This window comes from Nyctereutes procyonoides, unplaced genomic scaffold (assembly GCF_905146905.1).
Source record: "Nyctereutes procyonoides isolate TBG_1078 unplaced genomic scaffold, NYPRO_anot_genome, whole genome shotgun sequence".
Taxonomy (NCBI): Eukaryota; Metazoa; Chordata; class Mammalia; order Carnivora; family Canidae; genus Nyctereutes; species Nyctereutes procyonoides.
The window spans coordinates 44,860,090-44,881,406 of record NW_026575125.1 but is presented as its reverse complement, the minus strand read 5'-3'; the positions used below and the strand labels follow the sequence as shown (position 1 = coordinate 44,881,406).

Here is a 21,317-nt window from a genome sequence, read left to right as displayed (position 1 = left end):
ACTTTTCACTCTAGAAATATTAATGTTTCATTATAAGTTATGCTCTAGACCTTTCTCGGTAGTTACATAGTATACAGTATATGCAGTATACAGAGTTATGTAATATAGAGTAAGTCTTCCTTTCTAAAATTGAAAAAAAATTTGAATTCCAAAATGCATCTAGCCCCAAGGTTAGAAAAAAGATGACCTGTAAGTGCTATGCAGAGAATTCAAATATGCAACGTGGTGGCTCACAAATTGGCACCTGTACATGGAGAACATGGAGAGACCAGAGTCAGATTACTCCAGATCGGCAGGTGGCAGATTTAATAAACCAGGGAATTTACATACAAGACTTGTCTTGGACAGCTGGAAGATGAGTAGATCTCTGCAGCCACCGACTGGAATCTTAAAAATTTATGTAGAGGCTTTAGCTGGTTTCAAGCATGTGTTCATTCCAGATGGTCTCAACAACATCTTACTCTCTCAAGGCTATGTCCCTGAAATGGCTCCAGCCGTGGGAAGACTGGGCAGAGCCTACATTCCAAAGACAGGGGAAAGGGTGAAGAGATACCCATTGCCTCACTCCAGCTCTCAGGTCAACCAGTGGTCACATCCTCAATAAACTCCTCCAACATAATGGGATAGCAAGTAGGTGTCTACAGCTTAAGTGGTCAGAGAGAGGAGGTGACATTTAAGCTTAGTTCTAAATGATCAAAAGAAGAAAAAGGCAGTCATGCAAACATCAGGGAGCGAGAATTCCAAGCAGAGGGAACAGCTAACACAAAGATGAACACAAAGAGGCCACTGTGGCTGGAGCATATTGGGTCCAGTGAAGAGTGGTATAAATTGCTGGGGGGACTTCATGTCATCAGAAAGATTATAAATCTTGTACTAAATCATTTGAGGAATATGGTATAGCAACCATGAGTGTGGTGGTTGTCAACAACTTGGCTGGGAGGGAAGTCTTCTGGGTGGGAAAGCATGTTGGGAGATACTTCAGACAGAGGAAACATAAAGACTAATGGGGCTGAAAATATAGATTAAGATCTATGGCCTGAAGATATTGGTTTGGGGAAGAGTATAAAAGGAAGTCAGATTAGGTAGATTAGGTGGGCTCAAGATTCTTTTTTTTTTAGGATTTTATTTATCTACTCATGAGAGACAGAGAGGCAGAGACATAGGCCTCAGAGGGAGAAGCAGGCTTGCTGCAGGAAGCCCAATGCAGAACTCTATCCCAGAACTCCGATCCCACAACTCCGGGATCACACCCTGAGCCGAACGCGGTTGCTCAATCACTAAACCACCCAGGCATCCCTCAAGATTCTAATTGGGATGCTGGTTGAAAGATGTTCCAGGATGACCAAAGACCTGAAACTAAAATGACAGTGTCTGGTTGAGGTCCAGTCAGCAACGTGTGATTAATGTGGGCTTTGGGATGTAAAATAGGTTTGACACAGGGGACAGTAGCAAAGGTTGAACTGATGAACAATGTTTTTGTTTCTCTGTTTATGCCTCTCTGGGCTTATGCGTCTCAACAGCTCTGTCTCAGAATGTCTGTCTCCCAGCTTCTCTCTTAGTGGTTCCCCATATCCATATCTCTGTGATCCTGTCTGGCATCTGTTTCTCTGATCTCTTCCTTAACATATTTCTCTTCAGTGGCTCTCAGAATCTCCATCTTTGGCTATCCGTGTCTGTCTCAGAATTTAGTTCTCTGCCCCTTCCTTTGTCTGTGTCTGTACTGTAATTACCTTTCCCCCCCAACTGAAGTGTGTCCTCCTGTAAAGCATGAACCTTTTAGTATTCCTCTTGGTATCGTCCCCAGGGACCCGCACAGAGCCTGGCATATAGGAGTCTCTCATATGTTTATGCTTGAATGAAGGCTTTTTCTGAGAGGTAAGGAAAACTCCCAATCTCCTGTCCGCCTACTTCCCGCAGAGCTGGCCGCCTGCCCAGAAACTAGGCTGACAGTCCGGCGGAGAGGGTGGTTGCCATTGTGCGACTGCTACGGAATTCTTACCCCAGGTGAAAGAACTCTGGAGGCACCTCGCCGAAGCTTCGCCCTCTGGGCTGCGGCGGCGAGCAGCCGACGCCACGCCCCGGAGTCTGGCGCAGCGGCCCGCCCCCTCGCCCGCCCCGCCACACGCCTCTGCGTCCGCCAATCTGCGCCTGCCCCACCGCCCTGCCCGCGGAGAGTTCGGAGCAAAATGGCTGCGGCCTGTCGGGGCGTGAAGGTAGTTGGGGCTTCGCATCTACTGGCTGGTCCGCTGCGCCAGCTGGGACCACGCGGCCGTGGCTCTAGGGGGTAGAGATCGGTGCTGGGAGGAAGGGTCACACTTGTCTAGGCCTGCTAGTGCGGCGGTTGGGCTCGGGAGGTGAAGGTCAACTCTCCTACGCATATGTGTGTGGGGTGACTGGATGGGCTGTCTGGGAATGAGACACCCAGAGGTCCTATTCTGAAGGAGAAACACACCAGGGTCACCCCGGGGAGCCTCCGTTGCAGAAGCCTGGAGAACAAACAGGCAGATGAAAGGGTGGGGTTGGTCTGCATCGAGTACCGTTGACCGTTCCTTTTTTCACAGGGCCTGGTTGCTCTAATAACCGGAGGAGCCTCTGGTTTAGGTCTGGCCACGGCAGAGCGACTGGTGGGGCAAGGGGCCACTGCTGTCCTTCTGGACCTGCCCAACTCTGATGGCGAGGTCCAAGCCAAGAAGTTGGGGAAGAACTGCGCCTTTGCCCCAGCTGATGTAAGTGTGAGCATGAGGTCACTGAAACTGGCCTGGGAACCCGTGGGGTCCCCTTCGGTAAGGGTCTGTGTGGACAGTGGGCCCATCTCCTTGTCCCTTTTGGCCTGAGCCATCTGTCAAGCACTGTGGGAGCACCTGCAATAAGGAATGTACAAAGCCTGGAGCCACAGCAGTGGGGATGGGAATTGGATATATCAGAATCTCGCGGAGGGCGTATGTATAGTTTGAAAATGCATATTGTGCCCTATAATTTTGTATTTACAAAGTTGAAAATTTTTTCATGAGGCTTGGTAAAATCATCTTGGCAAGTCGAGGTACAAAAAAACCAGTTCGTCATCATAATAATTCTTGAAACTGCTCTGGTCTACAGAAATCTCCAGGGGTATGTGAATTTATCAAAAGAGGATATAGATTTGAAAAATGTGACACTGCTCTACAGTATCTCACATTTTCACTTTTGCCCCACTCTCAGGTTTTCTTTTGGCCTCCTCCTTGCTTACAGAATTCTGTTGTTACTCAAAGACTGGACTTGCTCTCCCCTTGCCCAGGTTTAGTGGTGAGTGTGTGTGCTGGGAGATGAATACCTTCTCCACTTCTCCCTTTGAAGGTGACCTCAGAGAAGGACGTGCAAGCAGCCCTGACTCTAGCAAAAGAAAAGTTCGGCCGTGTGGATGTGGCAGTCAACTGTGCAGGTATTGCAGTGGCCATCAAGACATACAACTTAAAGAAGAATCAGGCCCATACCTTGGAGGACTTCCAGCGAGTTCTCAATGTAAGGCCTCTGAGGGCTGTAAGAGGTATTTGGCTGTGGGTGCCCCCAAAGATTTTAGGGGACAAATGCTCCTACACCATGTCTCTACTGGTCTTTCAGGTGAATCTCTTAGGCACCTTCAATGTGATCCGCCTGGTAGCTGGTGAGATGGGCCAGAATGAACCAGACCAGGGAGGCCAACGTGGGGTCATCATCAACACTGCCAGCGTGGCTGCCTTTGAGGGCCAGGTGTGTGGGTAGGGGTTATGGCTTGTGCCTCTTTGGTGACTTGTTAGGGCCCTTCCATGTATGACCTCTACTCCTTCCCCAGGTTGGACAAGCTGCATACTCTGCTTCCAAAGGGGGCATAGTGGGCATGACCCTGCCCATTGCTCGGGATCTGGCTCCTGTGGGCATCCGAGTGATGACCATTGCTCCAGGTAGACATATTACCTCCCTGCCACACCTGGTATTGGGTAGGTAGGATTCATGGGCAGTTGAGAGGACGGAAAGCATCTCCCGACTAAGCAGCAATAGCCTTCCATTTCTGGGCATCGGGAAGTACCTGATGGTAGAGCTAAAGTGAGAGCTAAAGTGAGAAGGGGCCAGGGAAATAAGAAAGGAAGGATGAGACTCTGACTGTCTTGCCTAGGTCTATTTGGCACCCCGCTGTTGACCAGCCTCCCAGAAAAAGTGCGCAACTTCTTGGCCAGCCAAGTGCCCTTCCCCAACCGACTGGGTGATCCCGCTGAGTATGCTCATCTGGTACAAGCCATCATCGAGAATCCATTCATCAACGGAGAGGTCATCCGGCTGGATGGGGCCATCCGCATGCAGCCTTGAAGGCAAGGGGCAGAGAAAACATGTGCCCTTCTTTCCTTGCTTCCCTTGGAGTACTGTACTACAGCTTGGGAGGAAGTCCAGTAGCCATCTTGTAACTGCTCAACACTCTGGGCCTAATAAAGTCTCTGTTTCTCACAGGGAGTGGGTAACGCTGTGTGCTGGGGAAACTGGCATGGGGAAGTCAGGTGAATGGGTGAATACTAACAGGGTCAGATGCAGGCCCAGGGGTTGGGTGGGAAAGGCAGCACCTCATACCTTTTGTGTCCCATTACAACACATGGCCTGGATGTTAGTAATAACTTTATTATCTAGGGCCAAAGGCAGGGATAGTGGGGGAATGGATTTGGGAAGGGGGTCTGCAGCCTCTTCCTCTCTGACTCCCAGCTTTCATGAGCTCAATGAGGGAGAAAATGATGGTCATTTGGAGCTCAGCGGCTGCTGGTGTTGAACTGCAGGTGATATTGGGTTGTAGGCTGATTGGTGTAGATTATGGAATTCAGATAATTCTGCCTGTGAAAGAAGTTCAGAGGCCTCTGATGCTGATGAACTTTTCCTCTCCCTCTGGCCCTTCCCATCCCTCCCTTGGCATTCATCCATGTCCCCCACCCCTAGAACTTACTGGGCTTTTTGCTCCATAGCCAGCTGCTGATTGAAAGACCCCAGACCCCTTCGAAATTCAGCACAAAGTTCCCTCTCCTGCTCTTCTAACTCCATTGCTGCCTGGGCTGAGTGCAAGGCCTGGTTTTCCCATTTGACATCCAGTGCTTGTTCGACCTGGCGCTGTGCCTCCTTTTCGTGGCGTTGCACCTCCTGGACTTTCCTGATGGCAGTTCTCTGCTCTGGAGTCATGCCCTTCCAACAATAGGGCAAGACCCGGTGGGGAGCCACTGGGTGCTGAGCAACCTGAGGGTTCTCAGTCAGTAGGTCACTCGTGATCTGGTTCTGGATCTCCATGAAATTGGCCTCCTGTTCACGCTGATGCTCACGGCGTTGCCGTTCAGCCAGTTCAGCTGCCTGGTGGGGCCCCCAAATATGAGCATTTGGGTGCCCAACTTCAGGGAACTCTCAGTCACAGGGGAGGGGAAGACATGGCCCTACTCTCCTCCGTCTTTGGGAGAGAAGGAACAGATCTTGCCTGGCCTTTGAATGACCTAACATGGGGGAAGCGGAATGGACAGGGAACTTCCTGCCCTCTGGAAACCCTTAGACTGAGTGGCTGGGGAAGGGAAGGTGATGTTCTGTTCTCCGGTCATCCTGAATCTGGATGTGGGGAAGAGCATCTTCTGCCTTCAGAGGGTCCTTAGGTGAAAGGAGATATCCTCAGGTAGATGAATGGGCTGGTGCTGATTCAAGAAAGGTTGTGTGGGCAAAGACATGGCTAAGTTCCCCAGGGCTTTGTTCAAGGGGTTGGGGAGAGCCCGGTATACTGAGTGGCTCAGGCCATACCTGGGCTTTGTTGGCATTGGCCATGGCAGACATCATGGCCACACGGCAGGACTCCTCTAGCTTGGCCAACTGGGTGGCCCGCATGTCCATGGCTAGGCGCAGCTGGTCATTGAGCATATCTACACAGAAAAATATGGCCAGGCACTATAGTGGCCTGCTCCATTCCTGGTTCACTCATTCAGCCATTTGTTCAACAAGCTTGGTAGATGTGTGGATGTGTATGTTTGGGAGGAGAATGTTCTAATTGTAGGATGTGGAAGGAGTTACTTTTGGGGGCTTAGGGATAGTCACAGTAGCAGCAACAAGGATTTCTCAAGTGCCTAAATGAAAGATGCAGGGAGATGGATCAAACATAAATCATACCACAATGTAGGAAGGGCAATGATAGAGGTGTATACAGGGCATTAATGAGAGCTTTGTGAGGAAGGTGAGAGGAAGACCTCCAGGAGGAGGTGATCCTTGAAATGTGTTTTGTGTATAGAAAGAAAGAGCAAAGGGCATTCCAGGGCATGTTTTAGTCCAGCCACACCAGTCTCCTTGCAGTTTCTAGATCATGCCAGATACTCCTGCATCAGGGATTTGCAACAGATGTTATTCTTGGCTCATGTTTTCTCTTGCTTCCCCTAGGCCTTGCTCAAATATTGCTACTTCAGTGAGGCCTTCCCTGTGTCTCCTACCTAAAATTGCAACCTTCCTGTCCCCAATATTTATCCCCCTTCCCTGATTTTTCTCCCTACCATTTGTCACCATCCCATATACTCAACATTTCAGTTATTTTGTCTATTGCCTGTCTCTCTCCTCAATAGAAAGTAACATTGTTGAGGGCAGGGATTTTGTCTGTTTTATTTACTACCATGCCCAGCACCCAGATCAGAGCCTGGCACATAGTAGGTGCTCAATAAATATTTGTCAAATGGATGAAGGAAATCAAGACACCGTATGGTCTGTGTCTGAAACTATAATTAATCTGCTCTTGCTGGAGCATAAAATGCAAGTGGCTAGGGAGCTTTGCAGGGGTGAGATAAAGGGCCAGAAACTTGCCCTGCAGGTGGTGGGGAAAATGGAAATATTCTAAGTAAGGGGGCAACACAGATTTATATTTTAGAAAGCTCCTTCTGGGGGCCAATATAGAAAACAGTCAGGCTGGTGGGAGACAATGGAGGTAGCGAAGCCATCTTGGAGGGCTTAAAACAGGCCAAATATATAGAACGTTACATCAGCAGTACTGATGAGAGAGTAAAGAAGAGGGGAGATTTGGATGCTTCATAGGGTCCTGGCTTGGATACGTGGATGCCATGGTGTGGCCACCACAGGAAGTAGAAGATACAGAATGAAGAGCAGGCTAGGGTACATGGATGAATTCTGTTTAGGAAGCTGAGTTGAAGGTAGTCAGCAGGCATCTGGCTATCTGGTTTTGTGGGTAGAGAGTCCTCAGCACAGAGGTGGTAGGTGACATGGCAGCTGAAAGCAGGACAAGGGCCAGGGGCACCTGCAGTAAGTATGCAGGGTAGGGAAAGCAGTGTGACATAGACCGAGTCTCAAGAAAGGAGTAAGGGAAAAGGAGCCCACAAAGGGCAGATACACAGAAGGAATGGCCAGAGAGCTAAGAGCAGGATGTACTATGACAGAAGACAAGGAAGAGAGAGGATTAAGAAGGATGTGATCAGAGTCAAGGGTGGCAAGAATGGTCCAGCCGAGGAGGAAAGACTTAACTAGAGTCTCTGGTACTTGATAATACAAAGGCATTGGTGATTTTAGTAAGAGTAGTGTCAGTGAAGTTGGGTGGGGAGAAAGGAGATCTCAGGGGGTTGTGGTGTAATGGAAAGGAAGAAAATACAGCAAGTGGAAGCAGATTTTTCAAAAAGTATGGCTGTAAAGGAAAACAGCTCACAGCATCCAGAGAAATCACAGAGTGCAGGGATAATCTTTTTTTTTTTTTTTTTTAAATATGGGTTAGACATAAGCATGTTTACAGCAGGCACAGAAGGGACCAGTGGAAGAGGTTGAAAACACAGGGCAGGGGATACTGTAGAGAGCACAGCCTGGGGGCAGGTGGAGGGAGGGACACGGATAATGGGGTCCAGAACATAGGCTTAAGGCTTAGCTTTGAAGAGGTCCAAAGAACGGATTTCAGAGGCTGGAGGGTGGCAGAGGTTAGGGAGGATGGATAGAGGTGTGTGGTTTCATTTCATTCCTCACTGCAACCCAGAGAGGAAAGGATCAGCACCATTTTTCAGGTGGAGACACTAAGAGGTCCAGAGGTGAAATAAAATGCCCAAGGTCACACAGTCAGCAAATAGTTGGTTGGGATTTGAATCCAGGTCTCTCGAGGAAATAGCCCATGCTCTTTTCATTATACAACATGTACCCTCCCTTGGTATCCTGCTGTTCCTGCTGCCTAGCTCTGCCTTCTAGCTGGCCCCATGGCACCTCTGCAACTAGTCCGACAAAAGTCCCCAAATACTTCTAATTTCAAAATCCAATAGACAGGTTTCGGTTCCTACCTAAACTTCTCCAGAGCATTTGACATTATCGATGACTCCCATTCTGAGACTCTCCCTTGATCTCTGACCCTACTTTCTCATGGAGATTGAGAGAAGGCAAGTATGGTGTAGTGGCCAAGAATGTGGGCTCTGGAGCCAGTCTGCCTGAGTTTACTTTCCGCCTCCATCACCCACTAACTGTATGACTGGGCAAGTTACTTAACATCTCTGTTAAAGTTTGTTTCCTCCACTGACAATGGGGATAATAGTAGTGCTTGCCTCACAGAGCGGCGGGGAGGACTGCATGAGTTACTATATGGTAGCAAGCTCAGCACAGTGTCTGATACACAGTAAGTGCCCAGTAAAGGTTAGCTATTAGTATTTTATGCATCTTTTATCCTACCTCCCTGATCCCTTTATTATGCACTCCTTTTTCCTCTATCACTCCTTCACTCAAGATACATTTCCTGAGCACCTACTACATACCAGGCAGAGTATGTAAGTCACCAGAGTTGTTGTGGTTAATAAGATAGCTCTGACTTTTGTCCTCACAGAGTGCACTATTTTCCCAGGCTCCATCCAGGCTTAGTATTCTGATCCTGTGCAAACCCTTCCCCGCCTGTGGGCCTCCAGATCTCTCCCTCCAGCCCAGACTGGCTATATGCCACCTTGGGATCATATAGCTACATGGCTGCCTGTTGGCCACTTCCTCTTGGCTGCAATAGTCTTCTATCTTATTTCTTTGCCTCTGGTCTTCCCCTGTAATCCAATTTCTACAATTGCTTGCAAAGTTTTATGTATAAAACACAAATCATGTCACCCCGATGCATAAAACCCTCCTGTGGCTCCTCCCTCCCTCAGTTAAAGCCAAAATCTGCACTATGGCCTAGAAGGCCCACTGGATCTAGCCCCTTCACCTCTCTGACCTCATTTCCTATCACTCTTCCCCTCACTTGGTCTACTTCAGCTACTCTGGCCGTACTGCCTTCCTCAAACATTCCAGACACCCTCTCTCCTGCCTCCAGGTCTTTGTACTAGTTACTTCCTCTACTTGTGACAGTTCTTCCCTCAGTTGTTTGCATTGCTCAATCCTTTATCTTCAGATCTGTATTCAAAGATGACCTCAGTGAGGTTTTCCTTATTTAAAATGGCAACTGTGCACCGCTCTTAAGTCCCCAAGTCCCCCCTTTTGTGCTTTATTTTTCTCCCTAGCAACTATCTTAATTACCTTATACAGTTGACCCTTGAACAATGCAGGGCTTAGGCACACCAATGTCCACCGTGCCCCCTTGGACCCCGCCCTGCCTCCTACAGAGTCAAAAATCCACATGTAGCTTGAATCCCCCAAAACTTAACAACTCAGCCTCCTGCTGTTGTTGATCTTATCAGTAATGTAAAGTTGATGAACACATATTTTGTATATTAAATGTATTATATATTGTAACCCTAAAATAAAGCTAGGGAAAAGTAAACGTTATTAAGAAAATCTTAAGGGAGGGGTGGTGGGTAGCTCAGTTGGCTAAGCATCTGACTCTTGGTTTTGGCTCAGGTCATGATCTCAGGGTCCTGAGATGGAGCCCCACTTCGGGCTCTGAGCTCAGTGCAGAGTCTGCCTGTCCCTCTCTCTGCTCCTCCCCCTGTACTCTCTATCTCTCTGGAAAAGATAAAATATTTTTTTTAAAAAAAGAAAACCATAAGGGAGAGAAAATATGTTTACAGTATTGTATTTAAAAAATTCCACATATAAGTGGACCTATGCAGTTCAAACCTGTGTTCAAGGGTCCCCTGTATAGTTTACTATTTTATCTTGTTTATTGTCTGTTTGTCCCCATTAGAATGTGAACTCCAGGGATCCCTGGGTGGCGCAGCGGTTTGGCACCTGCCTTTGGCCCAGGGCGCGATCCTGGAGACCCGGGATTGAATCCCACATTGGGCTCCCGGTGCATGGAGCCTGCTTCTCCCTCTGCCTGTGTCTCTGCCTCTCTCTCTCTCTCTGTGACTATCATAAATAAATAAAAATTTTAAAAAAATAGAATGTGAACTCCATGACAGCAAGGATTTTTCTATTTTGTTCACTGTGCCAGGCACAAAATAGGTGGCTTAATATATGCCAAATATTGAAATAGTCTTGTCACTCTGCTTAAAACCCTTAAATGGTTACTCACTGTCTACATAATAAAGTCACAATTCCTTAGTTTGGCGTAGAAAATTCTTGCACATTTTCTCTTCCTCTAAGCCCTCAACCCTAGGCTGCACTAACATGAAATTGTTCACGCATCCTACACTCTTGGACTATTCACAACCCCAGTTCTCTAACCTCTTGCTGCCCCTTTTCTTGTTCCCTTACCGTGCCTTGGAAAAATTGTACCCAACTTTCCAAAACTGATTCCTGATAGCTGACTTGTGTCACCTCCCCATCCTGCCTCCCTTTCCTTGTGAGAATTGACCACTCCCATGTTGATGTTCCCTCCATGTCCTATATACACTTATATCACAATACCTACCACTGTTAAAGCATAAATATTTGCTGATGAATAACTTGTGCATGTTATCTTTTCCTCTTCAACTAAACTGATTTTTGGGGTGCTTGGGTGGCTCAGTCCGTTAAGTGTCTGCCTTCAGCTCAGGTCATGATCTTAGGGTCCTGGGATTGAGCCCTGTGTTGGGCTCCCTGCTTAGAGGGGAGTCTGCTTCTCCTTTTCCCTTTGCCGCTTCCCCTGCTCGTGCTCTCTCTCTCTCAAATAAATAATTAAAAAAATAAACTGTTTTTCTAGAAGGGGCATGGTTTCATGGGATCATGGAGGGCAGGGTGCTTGTCTTGTTTACTTCGGTCTCCAGTTGTTCATTTGACAATGATTTATTGAGCTCCTGACACCGTGGCAGGCTCTGTTTGAGGCCACTGGGAGACAGGTGTAGAAAATTTGTCTTTAGTGAGCTGACATTTTGGAGAAAAGACAGACGTTCCACAAATACTTCCAGAATTAGTGACATCCACGACGTGATAAACTGAATAGGATGCTCTAACAGGGATGATTTGAAAGGTGAGCAGTACAAATAGGCAAGAGGTGATCCTTGCCCTTAAAGGGCTTACTCTAATAAAAAATGAGGATCACAGGCAGTGTCATAGTAATAGTAGCTACTGGTTACTGAGCACTGATGCTTGTGCTTTCCATACAGTATCTCATGTCATTCTTCTATGAGCTTTTTTTTTCTATGAGCTTTTTGTGGCAAGGATTATTATCCCCATTTTAAGGATGAGGAAGCTGAAGCACTAAGAAAATTCATTTGCCCAAACCAGGTGGTAATTGGCAGAACTGATAGGTCTGTCTTCACTATGTTGCCTCCATATAATGGAATTTGAGGCTGAGTGGGTACTGATGGCTACACTGTCAGTTACTGAAGGAAGTCAGGGAGTTTGGGGTCTGCTCAGTCTAACCTTTTGGCATCAGCTTTATGGGTCACTGGACCTCCCCACACAGTTCTGACCTCGTGGGTGCTGTACCTGGCTCAGAACAACTCCCCACTAGGCCCTAGGTCTCAGCCTGGAGGGCACGGCTACTAACCTGAACACTTCTCATCAACCTTGACTTGTCGTTGCTCCTGCAGTTGCCTCTCCAGGCTGTACTTGAACTGCTCCTGCTGCATTTTCAGGCATGCAGCCCTGTCCAGGTCCTCCCCAGCAAAGCACTGCAGGCTGGCTGGGCCATAGTAGGGGTCACTGTCACCGAAACGGCCTGGAAACTCCATGCAGAAACGGCCAGGATCCCAGAAGTCAAATTCTTGTCTGTTCTTGAGCTGCTGCTTTTGCTCCCGAAATTCCTGGACTTTCCTGGCCAGCCGACGTGTTCGTTCTGCCTGTTCCTTCTCTAGCATCTGGGCTACCAGATCATACTGCATCTGGTAGGTACCTGGGGGTGGTGGGCAGGGACATGGAGAAAGCCCCACAGAAGAAACAGAGCCCACTCTGCATGGCCTCTGCTCCAAAGGTCCATCTGGTTTGTCCCACCACACCCCAGGCTTCAGGCCCTACTCCAAGGCAGAACTGCCCTACCTCAGCCCACTCAGGCCCTTACACTATCCTTCTTAGCTTGCCCTGGGCCTTGGGCTTTTACCATAAGCTGCTTCCTTGCTCTGCTCTGTTGCCTCTCGAAGCTTTCGCTCTTCTACCTGGCTGTTGAGGGCTTTGACATCCACCTGATCCCAAAGAAATGAGGTAAATCAGGGTAGGGGACCAATAGTGGGTCTTGAATGCTCTAAAACAAACTGCTCAGAATATACTTGCTTCAGAATTCTCCTATAGGTCCCCATTATACCTCCTGGAATATGTTCTACTATCTGAATATGGTTTGTAAGTCCCTCATTGGTCTAGTCTCTGTCTCTTTCTCTAGCTTTATCTCAGTACCTTCTTCTCTGACCCACCTTCAGGAGCTCTGTGCTTACAGTTCCCTGTACTTCTTAGGTTGTTTTGAACAAATAGCCTTTGCTCCAGCTGCTCCCTCCACTTGGAACTTTCTTCCTCTTTTTACCTAAACTCCTATTTATCCTTCAAGACTGGCTCAGGCTTCACCTTCCTGATTCCTTAGGCAGGTGCTACTCCCATAGAATCTAGGACCCACTATCCACATTATGTTGATGTTTGCCTCTGACAATGATCTCCCCCAGCAGACTGTGAGCCTATTAAGGGCAGAGACTGGGCCTTAGCTTTGTGCCCTACTGCCCAATCAAGTTCTTGGCACAGAACAGATCCTGAGGAAATGCTTGCCAGCTGGATCTCAATCACACCACACATCTCTCGGCCAAATACTTACTTGTGTCAGGCACTATGCTCTGGTTTCCACAGCCACCACCATATATTAATATTCACTTTTACACTTCCTTTATTTAGCTTCATTTTACTGAGGAGGAGCCTAGAGCTCAGAGAAGACAGGTGACTCATTCAAAGCCACATATCTAGTAAACAGCAGACCTCGCCCTTGAGGTAGGAGGTCTTTTCTAGGATACCATGCTGCAGCCCCCTGATCTCTATCCACCTACCCAGCAACCTATTTTTCTTAAACTATCAATATTTTCTGTTTATTTTGATTGTGATTCCTCTGAAACATTTCAAGATAGTGTAAAAGGGAATACAGTTTAGTGAAGAGTAAGTCCTTCCCATCTCTGTGTCTCAGCCTGGTTAACAGTTTCTTATGTAGCCTTCCAGACAGCACTTAGGCATACACAATACCAAAATACCAAATATTCTTTAGACATCTTTTGGCTCCATGTTGCCTGTCTCTCGAGAACCAGGTCACTAAGCCCAGAGCTGACTGGAGGAGTAGGCTGTCACTGACTTCTCTTCCCCTGCACCCCTAGCCCTCTTCCTTCCCTCACCTGGTACTGGATGCCCTCTCTCCATCTCCTTCCTTTCCAGCTGGAGGGGCCACTCAAATCAATGAGGGCTGTAACAGACACTGCTACATTCCTCTATGGGTGCAGGAGTGAGGTGACCCCTGGTCCCAAGAAAGTCCCTGTTGCCTACTTACCCCCATGACTCGGGTCCGCACATTGAAGAATCGGCTCTGTCGATCTTTTTCTCGATTTCTTCTAACCTCAATGGCTGCCACCTCCTTTGGATCTGGTGACACGTCTACCTTATACATCTGGAGTAAGAGTGGAGTGGAATGGCCAATCAGTGCTGACCACCATTCTTGACTACATCCCCACCTCTATTCCTTTCTCCCTACAGCAACTCACCAGTTGTTGATTCCTACTGATTTTACCTCCTGATGTATTTCATATCTGTGTCCTATATCTTTGTTGTCACTGCCCTAATTCAGGTCTCACAATCAGGTGCCAGACAATGTTCTCAGGAGCCTCAGTGGCCTCTCTTGCTCTAGTGTCACCCTGTCTATTCCTTTCTCTGTGCTAGCTATCAGAGTGATCTTTCTGAAAGCAAATCTGACCATGGCACACCTCAGCTTAAAACCTTTAAAAGCGGGATGCCTGGGTGGCTTAGCGGTTGCATGCCTGCCTTTGGCCCAGGGCATGATCCTGGAGTCTCAGGATTGAGTCCTGCATCGGGCTCCCTACATGGAACCTGATGCCTGAGTGGCTCAGTGGTTGAGTGTCTGCCTTTGGCTCAGGGCATGATCCCAGGGTCCTGGGATCAAATCCCGCATCAGGCTCCCTGCATGGAGCCTGCTTCTCCTCCCTCTGCCTGTGTCTCTGCCTCTTTCTCTGTGTCTCTCATGAATAAATAAATAGAATCTCTTTTTTAAAAAAACCAACAACCCTTAAAAGCAACGAGGCACCTGGATGGCTCAGTCAGTGGAGCATGGGACTCAATTTCAGGGTTATAAGTTCAGGCTCCATGTTTGGTGTAGAGATCGCTTAAAAATAAAAAATCTTTTTAAAGAAACCTTTAAGAGCATCTATAGGGGCACCTGAGTGGCTCAGTCAGTTAAGTGTCTGCCTTTGGCTCAGATCACGATCTTGGGGTCCTGGGATCTGGCCAGCATTGGGCCCCCTGCTCAGCAGGGAGTCTGCTTCTTCCTCTTTCTCTGCCCCACACCCCTGGTTATGCTCTCTCTCTCTTAAATAAATAAATAAATAAATAAATGAAATCTTTAAAAAAAAGCAAATGGGGGATGCCTGGGTGACTCAGTGGTTACGCATCTGCCTTCAGCTCAGGTTGTGATCCTGGAGTCCTGGGATCAAGTCCCACATCAGGCTCCCTGCACAGAGCCTGCTTCTCCCTCTGCCTGTGTCTCTGCTTCTCTCTCAATGGGTCTCTCATGAATAAATAAAATCTTTTTTTTAAAGTGTAAATGGCTTTAAAGCAGATGGCTCCCCAGTATTTATAAAGTCTAACCCCCTTTGCCAGATTTATAAGTCTTCATGATTTGACCCTTGCTCACCTTTCCAAGTCTCAAAAACTTATTTACAATTCTTCCCCCATTCACATTACACTCTATTTGGTTTTCCCCGTTTCAGTAAATAGCACCACTATTTCCTATTTGTTACTTATTCTTTAGTCAAGTAAAAGGCTAGACGGCTTAAATTTGCCTGTGTTCTTTCATATTTTGGGAAGCCCAGTTTTGGCATGTGAGCCAGCCAAAGTCACAGCCAAAAACATTTTTGCAAACTTAAATGTGATCGTGTCTCTCACCTGCTTAGAATCCTCCACTGGCTTCCCACTGCACTTAGAATCAGATCCAAACTCCTTACCATGGGTTTGAAGTTCCGGCTCCTGCACAGCTTTCTAATTCATCCCACATCACAGTCTCCCTCACTTACGGTCATACAGGCACACTGGCCTCCTATCAAGTCCTTCAACACAACAACTGTTCCTACCTCAGGGTCTTTGTATATGGTGTTTCTTTGTTTAGAATACCATTCCTGAACTTCTCCTATAGCTAGTTCTGATCCTTTTATAATTTTTATTTTTTAAAAGATTTTATTTGAGACAGAGGGAGACAGAGTGAGCGCATGAGTGGGGTGGCAGGTGTGCAGAGGGAGAGGGAGAAGCAGACCCTCCACTGAGCAGGGAAGGGCTCCATCACAGGACCCTGGGATCATGACCTGAGCTAAAGGCAGATGCTTAACTGACTGAGCTACCCAGATTCCCATGATCCTTTATTTTTAAAAAAAGTGTTACTGAATAATTTGATATATACAGAATATATATAACCTATATGCAAGTTAAGAAACATGATAAAAGAGACCCATGAACCAACTCCCCACCTTAAGGAATAGAACTTGATCAATATTCTTAAAGTATCTTATGTCTCTTTTCCCTCATCCTTACCCTAAGAGATAACCATCATGCAAATGTTAGCATTTGCTTACTAATAGGCATTAACATACTGTGTATGTATATGATTCCCTGGACAATATTTTGAAACATTCTCTTGTTTTGGAACTTGATAATGTATCATGTAGTGTGCATTTTTTCTTCATCTTACTTTTTTAACTCATGTTCATTCTATCATTTAACAAATCGTTGTGGATTGCCTACTGTCAGACACTCCTATAAGGAACTGGGAGACATCAAAGAACAAAACCGACGAGAATCTGAGTCTTCTGTGGAGGTTACTTTTTAGTGGGGGCAGAGAGACAATAAACAGTATGCTGAAGAGTTTGTAAGAAGATGATATGTGCTATGGGGGAAAAGATAGAGCAGGATAAAGGGAACTGGAGTGCCAAGGACATGGGGCGTATTGCCATTTTATTTTTTTAAAAGATTTTATTTATTTATTAATGGGAGACAGAGAGAGAGGAGAGAGAGAGAGAGAGAGAGAGAGAGAGAGAGAGAGAGAGAGGCAGAGACACAGGCAGAGGGAGAAGCAGGCTCCATGCAGGGAGCCTGATGTGGGACTCGATCTGTCCCAGGTCTCCAGGATCAGGCCCTGGGCTGAAGGTGGCGCTAAACCGCTGAGCCACCTGGGCTGCCCCGTATTGCCATTTTAAATGTGGAAGCCAGGGAAGGCATAGTTGAAAAGGTAATATTTGAGCAAATACTTAGAAGGTGAGGGAGTCACCTATGCGGGTATCTAGGATGAGAGCACTCCAGGCAGAGGGGACAAACACAGAGGTCTTATGGTGGACACAAAAGGCACATACTCAGGGGAACAACAGGGAGGCAAGTGAGTGCAGGAGAGGTAGGTAGGAAATGATATTAGATAACAGGAGGGCACAGAGCATGTAGAACTGTGTAGAACATTGTTAAAGGCTGTGGCTTTTACTCTGGGAGAATGGGCAGCCACTGGAGGGTTTTGAGCAGTGGGAATGATGTGCTCTGCCTTTGATTTTTAAAGGATTATGTCTGGCTGCTGTGTGGATAGACTGAGGGGACCAGAAGCAAGGCTAGAAGCAGGGAGACTAGACAGGAGGTGACTGCAGTTGTCCAGGCAAGAGATGATGCTGAATCATGTCAAGTTTGTAGTAGCAGAGAGAGTGAGAAGTGGTCAGATTCTGGATATATGTCAAAGGCAGAGCCAATAGGACTTCCTGATAGATTAGATGTGCAGTATAAAAGCAGTATTAAGAATGATTTCAAAGATTTGAGCTGGAGCAACCCGAGGGATGGAGTTGCTATCAACTGAGTAGTCTGTGTAGCAAGAACAGTATGGGATGGAGGCAGGAGGAGGATCAAGAGATTAGTTTTGGAAATGTTGAGTTTGAGAGGTCTGTTAGATATCCACTGATAGCACACAGACGGTATGGTGAATTTTATTATTGTTCAAAAAGATCTGCTGCTCCTCCCTGCAGAAGGCTTATTCATCCATATCTCATTGCCCTGAAGGTTAGCCACGTGGTTGGTTTTGCCCTCTGCAATGGGAAAATTGACACATGCTAATCCCAAACAGAACTAAGAGCCATTATGTGATTGCCCTCCACTTTTTCCTCTTCGCTCTCTGCTAAGCGAAGTCTTAGCAGAAGACATTGAGTCTGGCAATGTCCCAGGTAAGGGCTTCTCCTTCAGTGTTGATTCTGGAATGATGACGTAGAGCAGAGATGTAGCCAACCCACATCAGACAAGCATGGGTGAGAAATCCTTGTTTTTCTAAGCTGCAGAGATTTGGGGGTTGTTTGTAACCTCAGCATAATTCAGCTTATCCTGACTGATACAAAGGAATTTTTAAAAAAGATTCTCTTTATTTATTCATGAGAGACACACACACAGAGACAGAGACACAGGCAGAGGGAGAAGCAGGCTCCCTGCAAGGAGCCTGATGCGTTGAGCCACCAGGAGTCCCTGATACAAAGGAATTTAAAGCTTTGAGGCTGTAAGAGATCTCTGAGTCAGTGTAGATGGGTAAGAATGCCCCAGGGGAGATGGGGAAAGGAGGAGTCAGCACTGGAGGTGAAGGCTGAGCGTCTGGTGAGGCGGGAGGAAAACCATAAGTGTGGTGTCTGAGAAGCTTTTGGGAGAGAGTGAGCAACTGATGATATGTCAAGAGGAGGGCTGAGAACTGACAGGTTTAGAAATGTGAGGGTTGCTGATGACCTTAACATTTTTGGTGGGGTTTTGGGGATAAAAACCTGATTGAAGTAAGCTCAAGAGAGACTAGGACTCCGCAACACAAACAACCCAGTTTATAATTATTGTTTTATTTATTTATTTTTATTTTTTTATTTTTTTTATAATTATTGTTAATTGCAAAAGAGGGAGGAGGAACCTGTAGATTAAAGAAATATATATACAGGTGGGAAAGTTTCCCTAGCATATACCTAGGAGTGCAAGTGCTGGTCATTAGTCAAAGGCATATTTAACTTTACAAGATAACACTAAGTTGTTTTCCAAGGAGATTATACCAATTTACACTTCACTCAGGTATATAAAAACTCCAGCTACTTTATATCCTCAGCAATACTTGGTATGGCAGACTTTAAAATTTTTGCCAGTTTGTATTATAATTAACAATTATAATTAACAATCTTTATTGACATTATCATTGCTAGTGAGGTTGCACATCTTTTCATATGTGTTTTGGCCATTTTTTAATTTTTTATTTTATTTTATTTATTTATGATAGGCACACAGTGAGAGAGAGAGAGAGAAGCAGAGACATAGGCAGAGGGAGAAGCAGGCTCCATGCACCGGGAGCCCGACGTGGGATTCGATCCCGGGTCTCCAGGATCGTGCCCTGGGCCAAAGGCAGGCGCTAAACCACTGCGCCACCCAGGGATCCCTGTTTTGGCCATTTTTGATTACGCTTCTGTGAAGTGCTCATTCATACCTTTTATTCGTGTTTTTAAAAAATCAAGTTGCTTGTCCTTTTCTTATTAATTTTAGTTCTTTATTACTGACACACTAATCATTTCTTAGTTTAAATGTGGCAGACACCTCCAATTTGTGACTTTTCATTTTATTATTTTTTAAATGATATTTATTTATTTTCAAAGTAAGCTCTATGCCCAACATGGGGCCTGAACTCATGACCCTGAGATCCAGAGCCACATGCTCTACTGACTGAGCCAGTCTGGTGCCCCTTCACTTTATCATTATTTTATGGTTACAGTGGATACATAAAAAGGAATATGGTTAACACACATGTAAGTTATGAAGCACAACAACAAAATGAACACCTGTAAACTCTCAGTGGAAGCCAGAAAATAAATTATCAATACTCTAGAAGCTTTCTGTGTGCACCCACCCATTTTTTCACTTTCTTTATGTTGTAACTTGGATGAATTTAAATGTAGTCAAATCCAGCAATCTTTTCCTTTAAGCTTAGAAGTTTTCATTATTTAAGAAATTCCCTGAGATCATATTCTGCTATATATTCTAAAATGTCTAGAATTTTGCCTTTCTCATTTAAGTTTTTTTTTCTTTTTTTTCATTTAAGTTTTTAATCCATTTGGAATTGCACTTTATATACAGTGTGAGAGGTAGGGATCCAATTTGATTTTTTTCCAAGTTTCATCTTTTTATTTATTTATTTTTAAAGATTTTATTTATTTATTCATAGAGATGCAGAGAGAGAGAGAGGGGCAGAGACGACACAGGCAGAGGGAGAAGCAGGCTCCACGCAGAGAGCCTGACGTGGGACTCGATCTAGGGTCTCCAGATCACGCCCCGGGTTGCAGGCGGCGCTAAACCGCTGCGCCACCTGGGCTGCCCCAAGTTTCATCTTTTTAAATGGAACACTAGTTCTTGTCAGTTATATGAGATTGCTGCCCTTTGATAATTTTGTCCCCTTAGCCTGATTGTGACTGTTTCTCCCAGTTGAATTCATTTATGGTTCCTCTACTAGATTCCATCAGTCAAGCTTTCTTGCTTTCCTGGACTTGTCCTAAGACTTTTATACTCTTCCCAGCCTCCATACGTCATTTTAAAAATGGTTTCAGGAATAGCCATGGCAACCACCAGACCCTTTCCATGTCCAAGTCGAGGCACCAACTCCAACCTACTTACTCATTCCCATTTGTCACCACAATGTAAGGTCACTGAAGGGGAAGATTTTGCAGATATTTTAAGCTTCTTGGATTGCTAAGACCATGACCTTGTAATAGCAGGTATAAGGTGATAGGAGGATGAAAGTATGAAGGAGAAGGATAGAAAATACGGGGACGAGAGAAGGGAAAGGGACAGAGGTGGCAGAGCATGGTGGGGGGAGGCAAAAAAAGGAAAGGGGAAGGAGAGCAACAGAACAGTAGACAGAGATGGAGGACGGAGAGCAAGAGAAGGGGAAGGAGGAAAGCAAGGAAGGGGGTTAGATGGAGAAGAGGAAATGGGATGGGGATGAAGCATGGAGGAGATAGATAAAATGGGGAGAAAGGAAGGAGGATAAGGGTGGAGAGTACTGGCTTAGGGACTGTGACTCCCAGGGGTTCACACGAAATACCTTTCTTAGCAACGAGTGTCAATTTTGAAGCTCCCAGCTCAAGCAGCCAACAAGTGGCTCAGGTCCAAGACTGTTCTTGGGCTACAGCAGCAGTCCCTGAGCTCTGCTTGGAGGAAAATGAGGGAGATGGATAAAGACAGTATCTCTGGCCGTAGCTTTCCTTACCCCATAGCGTTCCCCAGCCCGTAACCCAGATGCTCCAGAGTACCCTCATCTCCCTTCACATTCCATCCCCCTTCCCACCCCAACCCATCCCTACTCCCATTCCACTGCACTTCCAACCCTACTTCAACCTCTGCACGGTCTGAGCTCACCCAACACCGCGTCCTCCCGCTGGCCCCTCTGTCCTGGGGGTCCTTCCAATTCCCGACCCTGTTCTTGTTTGATCCTTCAGGCCGGCCAGGCTAAAGCCACAGCTAAGCTCCCACCTTCCTCTTGCCCTAGAGGGCATAACTCTGCTGTCACTTCAGTCTCAGCAAGGGTGGGCTCCAGTCCTGTCTGCTTCCTCGGATCTGAAAAGCTGCTGAGTCCGCCGTCACTGCCTCCTCTAAGGTTCGGTAGGCAGAGTCAGCCTTTTGCGTTGCCACGCAACAAGAAAGGGGGGCGGGACCCAACTCTTGTTTCAAGCTCGCGCCCTGGCAACGGATCAACAAAACTTCCACGCCCCGCCCCTGGTTCCGCTCTCGCCGGAAGCCGGAAATCCCGTTAGGCCTGCACTTATTCTCGCGAGGTTTGTCCT

At 46.6% G+C, this 21,317-nt stretch overlaps 2 protein-coding genes across 7 annotated transcripts; one reads left to right on the top strand and one right to left on the bottom strand.

Annotated features, from left to right (window-relative positions):
- Positions 1-2,092: 2,092 nt before the first annotated feature.
- HSD17B10 (hydroxysteroid 17-beta dehydrogenase 10) lies at positions 2,093-4,457 on the top strand. The gene is made up of 6 exons (XM_055338412.1): positions 2,093-2,213; positions 2,562-2,726; positions 3,334-3,498; positions 3,598-3,726; positions 3,809-3,917; positions 4,130-4,457. Exons 1-6 carry the CDS (start codon positions 2,187-2,189, stop codon positions 4,318-4,320), a joined length of 786 nt encoding a protein of 261 aa, XP_055194387.1. The 5' UTR covers positions 2,093-2,186; the 3' UTR covers positions 4,321-4,457.
- A 146-nt stretch (positions 4,458-4,603) lies between these two features.
- On the bottom strand, positions 4,604-21,213 carry RIBC1 (RIB43A domain with coiled-coils 1). Of its 6 annotated transcripts, none has more exons than XM_055338976.1 (8): positions 20,893-21,213; positions 20,579-20,681; positions 13,772-13,888; positions 12,362-12,443; positions 11,813-12,157; positions 5,767-5,885; positions 4,940-5,334; positions 4,604-4,830 (listed from the first exon to the last, which is right to left on the bottom strand). In XM_055338976.1, exons 3-8 carry the CDS (start codon positions 13,886-13,888, stop codon positions 4,749-4,751), a joined length of 1,140 nt encoding a protein of 379 aa, XP_055194951.1. In that variant the 5' UTR covers positions 20,579-20,681; positions 20,893-21,213; the 3' UTR covers positions 4,604-4,748. The 6 variants fall into 6 exon arrangements, with proteins under 6 accessions (XP_055194951.1, XP_055194950.1, XP_055194954.1 ...); XM_055338975.1 differs by having other exon boundaries at positions 21,007-21,210; XM_055338979.1 differs by lacking the exons at positions 4,940-5,334; positions 5,767-5,885 and having other exon boundaries at positions 21,007-21,205.
- Between the last annotated feature and the right edge of the window lie 104 nt (positions 21,214-21,317).